Source organism: Triturus cristatus, chromosome 5_2, assembly GCF_964204655.1.
Source record: "Triturus cristatus chromosome 5_2, aTriCri1.1, whole genome shotgun sequence".
NCBI classification, from domain to species: domain Eukaryota; kingdom Metazoa; phylum Chordata; class Amphibia; order Caudata; family Salamandridae; genus Triturus; species Triturus cristatus.
The window spans coordinates 538,952,505-538,958,504 of record NC_140588.1 but is presented as its reverse complement, the minus strand read 5'-3'; the positions used below and the strand labels follow the sequence as shown (position 1 = coordinate 538,958,504).

Sequence of the window (6,000 nt, the reverse complement as noted above, 5' to 3'; positions counted from 1 at the left end):
GGTAGTTGGACTGCGACTTATACAGCCAGCCTTGGAACATGCTCCGAGGTGTACACCCAGGCACGGTAGGGAGAAACCCACAGGAATAGGAATTAGACAACGAGCCAAGAGATGTGTCCTGAGGAGTCCACCCAGAAGTTGCAGGGAGCAACACACAGGCTGGGCATTATACACACACACAGATATACAGCTTATGCTATCAAGAGTCCAACCAGGAGTGGAAAGAAACAACCCAAAAGAGTGTTTTTTTTAAATATCTAGCCAAAGTATATGATGTAAGGAAGCAACCGAGGAGAGGCAGATGAGCAGCCCCTATGCCATCAGCCACAGTACATTCCAGAGGAATTCATACGTGCGGTGGAGGAACAGGAATGAGCATTACATAACAAATCATGGTAGGTTGGCAGAGAGGAGGAACAACCCTCAATGGCACATATGCACACTGCCATAATTTATGACCCGAGGGTCCAGTCAGGAGCAGCAAGAAAAGCAAACAACAGAAATGAACAGTAGAAACAAACAAAGTATGTGTTTTGCGATGTTCATCTGGGAGCGGCAGAGGAGCAGTTCTTATGCACCTGGCCATAGCACAGACTCCATGAAGTCTACCCAGGAGCAGCAGGGATCAAGCCAATGAGAAATACAACCTATCAACAATATATGCTTTGAGGACTGAAATGATAAGGAGTCCTCTCAGGAGCGGCAGAGGATCAACCCATGGGAATGAGCACTACGCAACTAGCAATAGCACAAGTTCTGAGAAGTCAACCCAGGAGTGGCACACAGGAAACTCAAAAGAAAGGGCAGTATCCATCCCGCCATGGGTTACAAAGGAGGATGAGATGTGGCCTTGTGGTTAGAGCTGCTGACTTTGGAACTAGGGAACCAGGATCAAATCGATCCCAGCCTCAGTTAAACATCCAGTGATTCTGGACAAATCACTTAACTTGCCCATGACTAAATAAAAAAAACATAAAACAAAATGTGTAAAGTATGATTCTCATGTAGAAATCATCTGGTTCTTATGTAAAGTGCTCTCCTGCCCTTTGGCCACGTTAGCACTATATAAAACAGCAACAAATTTAAAAACGAATACACTCAGAGGAACCACCAAGGGGGGGAAAGCTCAGCAACCCAAAGGAATGGGCATAATCCAACAAACATAATTTGGTAGTTAAAAGTAGTGAACCGGAGGATATAAAGTGGGAAAGAGGAGAGACGAAATATCCATCAGAAAAGTTAGAGATGGATCTCTAAAAGGAGGGGGGGTAGCAGAAGGATAATAATTAGGTCTATGGAACCAACAAGGAATATCTAGGTGATCTTCACAGGGGCGAGACTCGTTAGAGCAGAAGTGAGGGGGTATGGTTACTAATTCTGTGAAAGAATTAAAGTTGGTTCGGGGGAGTGGTGAAATGAGATCAAGGGGAAGGATAAGGAAAAATAGGACAGGAGTTCAGTCCCTATGCTTTACCAGCCCCAAAAGGAAGTGGCTATTGGAAGCTACCCTTAACCTCTCCTCAAACAAGTGTTTTTGATCCGTTAGGGTAAAAACACAACAAAATTGCAAAAAGAACATTAATAAAAAAAAAAAACGTTTCCATAAGTTCTCTAAGATTTGGTTGAAAGCAAATATCACAATACTTCTGTGACGAACTTCACAACTGTTGTGAAAGTGGAAGAGTTAGGTCTGTGAACTAATGTAGTATCATGGCATTCTAGGATTGTACAGTGGCATTTAAGAATTTTTCTTTATACACTGTTTCACAAACAGTTTTCGGTGAGTCGAAGAGGAGAGGAAAAGAAATGTGTTGCAACTGTGAAGAGTATACTTGGTAACTGCCCAGACTCTAATTCTCCTGCGTGAAGCATTTGCTCCAAGGTTGCAACCAGTGACCCTGTTCATATGGGCCTCACAAATTTAAATCTGCTGCTAACTCTACATCACCTGCTTTCAGGTGCACTCCTGCGGTGAATTAAAACTGTTTGTGGGAAGTGTAATGCTGGGGACTCCTTAGGGCTGATGTGCTGAAATGGGGACAGGACTCTGGAACAGTAGACACAAAGGGACAGATTTTTTATATGTACGCCTCAACACGAGTTAGTAGAAACCTGCATATTTCCTGCAATTTCAGGAGAAGCTAAAACTGCCCTTTCCATTTACTAATTCTGAATCAGAATTCTGCATTTTTTAGTAGGAAAGCTTCTCAATACCAAAGCTGCATGGACTGCTTCCAACTTTGGATATGTTAAAAAGCTTAGCCCACAATAAGCTTTTGACCACAGTCGTGGAATAATCACCGGGAAGCTAAATCATAGGTATCCAGGTCTGTCAGGCATTACTGCTCAGGAGATTTGAGTTTGCAAATAGTTCAAAACTCAACTGCACTGGGGATCTAATACAATGTAGAGTTTTCAGACTAAGGGCTGTATTAAACATAGTGCCCCAAGGGCACAAAGGGCATGTGCGCCCACTCTGTGTACCCCCGGGACTCAATGGTGTTACAGAAGAGGAATAGAGGATGCAGACACTTTTACAGCCCCTTCTGGAATACGGATGGCGCTTGAGCACATGTAGCACCAGCACTATTGTGAGAGTGCCACTGTCTCTGCACAAGTGCCATACTACCAACGTGGGCGCAAACATGCACTTAGGAGGCGCACTGACTGTGCCACAAAACCATACATACACATTTAAGGGTTTACGTATAGGGTTGGGTAGGGGTATAATGTTTAGGTATAGGGTTGGGTATAGGATGGGGGGTTTAGGGGTAGGTAAGGGTATTGGGTGGTAATGGTGTTTTTAGGGTTTAGGCATGGGTAGGGGTATTGGGTGGTAAGGGTCTTTTTAGGGTTTAGAGGTGGGTAAGGGTATTGGGCGGTAATAGTGTTTTTAGGGTTTATGCGTGGGTAGGATTTGGAGTGGTCAGGGTCTTTAGAGGTTAGGGGTGGGTAAGGGTGTTTTTAGGGGTTAGGAATGGGTCAAGGAATTGGGTGGTAAGCATATTTTTAGGGTTTAGGGGTGCGTAGGGCGATTGGATGGCAAGGGTCTTTTTAGGGGTTCGTGTGGGTATTGGGTGGTCAGGGTATTTTTAGGGGTGGGTGTGAATATGATTCATAATGTGCAAACTCTTGCCCGAGTGAGTCTTGGCGCTTGGGAAACGCGTATGGCTACGGGGCTGATGGTAGTTCTTGCAGATACACAGGTATCTCCAAGTCCTGTGATAAGAGCCAGATCTTCGAGGCCTTTCTAAAAGCAAGTAAACAGGGAGCAGCTTTTAGTGTCAGTGGTAGGCTGTTCCAGAGCACAGCTGTGGTCCTGAAGTAGTATTCGGTGGGAAGGGTACCTAAAAAAAAAAATAAAGAGGCATTTGGGGACATATGCGTGTTAACGAATGTGTGGTAAAGGCATGCGTGGTAAGTGGCAGCACTGTAATGTCATACAACCGTATTGGTTTGTCATTGACTGTTAATGCAAGACTACTGAATCCTAGTTCCAACGTTGTTTATGTCCCATAAACTTTAAACCCATTACCCTTGCTCATTCATTTCTTCATTTTCATTATACATATTTTACTTAAACTTGGAGTGAAACTGAAGTTTTCGTAGTTACCTGGTGTTGCATTGACTAATTTATTAACAGAGCAGCGCCGCTGCGTCCCCCTTCTCTGAAGAGTCCACTGTAGTTCAGGCCGGGTCACTGCACCCGAGGCCAAGGTTTCATTTACGGCGAGTTCTCTGTTCAGCAGGTCCTCCTAAAGACACACACATAGCAGAGAAGTCTTTGTGTTTTTATTAACCTCTTACATTTTCTAGGGAGCAGAATACCGGCGTTTGAAATACAAGCACTCCTTGAAGGCAGCTTCTTCCTGGCGCCGAGAGATGGGAATCAAAGGAAAGTGCAGAGGAGTTGTTTTTCTTTATTTTCTGGATGTACCGATTTGCTGGAGAAAGTTTTGCCATAGAATGTATTGCATAGAAAACCTGAAATTCCGCCCATCCCTTCGTTATCGTAGAGTTGAAAGTTTTTTTTACAGAAGCAATAGTGGTTTATAGGTCGCAGCAATTTTGGCCCAGAACTAGCCGGAAACGTTCCTGGGTGCGGGCTAGATTCATTGTTTCAGGAGTGTGAGCGATTCATGTAAATTTGACAAAAACGTACATGCCGAATAGCATATATCCTGCAGGCTTTATGGACAAAATAAGCGGTTACATCATTAAACATCACATGGGTAAATCTTAATTAACTAAAAGTGGAACAAAGGTTTATTGAAATGACACTAAACATATGCCATGACGGCTTTACACTCCCAGACAGGATAACACACATTCTCCCAGAGTAAACACTGAGAATACTGAACAATATTGCACAAACCTAAAATATACATTTTAAAACGTCCGAATTGAATTATTTTTAGCTGAGATCTTAAAAACAGCATAGTTAAGAGCATGTTTTCCATAGAAGCAAAATACATTCTTTGGATGGTCCAGTCGCCCTGCCACAGATTTCCTCAACCTTTGTATCGTCAACAGAAGTCTTCCTGTGGTTTTTAAGAGAGGGAGGGTTTGCATACCGTTGTACACCGATAGAAAATACACAAATTGACAAAGTTTAGGCAACGGAGTATTCAATGTTTACTGGTACTTGCATAACTGTGGTGAACAGAAAATGCCTGCGTATACCAAAGAACAACTGGTCAGTGCAATAAATAATACATTTACCCTTGTGTTTGGTGGAACTGCTTCTAAAGGAAACAAAGTTGAGTTTCCAAGTCGATTCAATTAATCCCTTCCCTAGGGAGAAGCTCGTGAAGGCTAACAAGCAGGTTAGTTGATGATTTCAATATATTTCTCCCACAGTGAACTACCAGGTAGACTCCGACCAAGATGACCTTCCATGCACTTCATAATACTGCTTGAGTTCCAGAACAAGTAATGACTGGAGGAGAAAACAGTTTGCAAAAATACATCCTGTAAGACCCCGGATGGATGAGCAAAAAGATAACACATCTATGGCAACCACTGGTAAAAGAATAATAACAGGATGGTACTTTCATGAACAAAGAACGGATCAGGATAAAATCCAAAGTGTAGAGGAGATACACCAGTTAACTCCGAAAGCACACTGGAGGAACTTTGGTGCAGTTTGGTTGTGTCCTCTCACAAAGAAACTGGTTGTGCTTTAGGCTGGTAGAAGTCTTCGACAATTAAATATGCACGAACAGATGCCACAATCAAAAATGTGCCCACAGTTTTTTGTTGTATCCATCCATTTAACCAATTTCTTCTGAATCCAAGAAATCATCAAGATATTCCACAACTTCCATCTGGAAAAAAAATGATATAACCATTCAATTATCCAAAGTTCACGTTACATTACAATACAACTCTACTTTGAAACAAGAAAATATGGTTGTCTGACAGAACGCTGAGGTCAAAAATATCGCGTAGACAGAATAATGTGTCTAAAATATCAAGGACCAAAATATCAAGAAGGTAAGAGCAAAAAGGTAACTAGAGATTTGCTATTCTTAACTCCACATCCACTAACCTTCATGATATTTTTGTCTTCGATATTCTTGGCACGTTATTTTATCCTTGTGATATTTTTTCTAGCATATTTTGTTCAAACATGCAAAAACTTACTATTTTATTGCCCATTTTCCTCTTACTACAGGTGAACCAGTTTGCAGTTTAATGGTAACATTAGTAAGAACCATGACTGGCAGTGTCAATTGTTTTGGCTCTTTGGTACCAAGAAGAGTCAAAAAATGGCAGCTAGAACACTTATCATATGGTTATCAGCAGTGCAAGCCGCTGTCACAGTCAGAGGACTGGAAGACCATGGAAGTCAACAATGCAAGCATCCTTCATACATGCAGAGCAAGTACATGGTCATCAGCACACACACAAGATGTAATACAGGTACAGTGGCGGTGCAAGCCGCCATGTGCACAGAGAACAGGCATAGCATGGCCAGAGGTGCAAGACACACACACA

The 6,000-nt window shown here is 42.5% G+C and overlaps 1 protein-coding gene across 1 annotated transcript in view; it reads right to left on the bottom strand.

Annotated features, from left to right (window-relative positions):
* Positions 1 to 4,243: 4,243 nt before the first annotated feature.
* Positions 4,244 to 6,000, bottom strand: part of CRTAP (cartilage associated protein) — a 119,867-nt gene continuing 118,110 nt past the window's right edge. Inside the window, exon 7 of the mRNA XM_085607620.1 lies at positions 4,244 to 5,327. Coding sequence (XP_085463746.1) covers positions 5,274 to 5,327 — 54 coding nt within the window. The 3' untranslated portion in view covers positions 4,244 to 5,273. The remainder of the gene's footprint in view (positions 5,328 to 6,000) is intronic.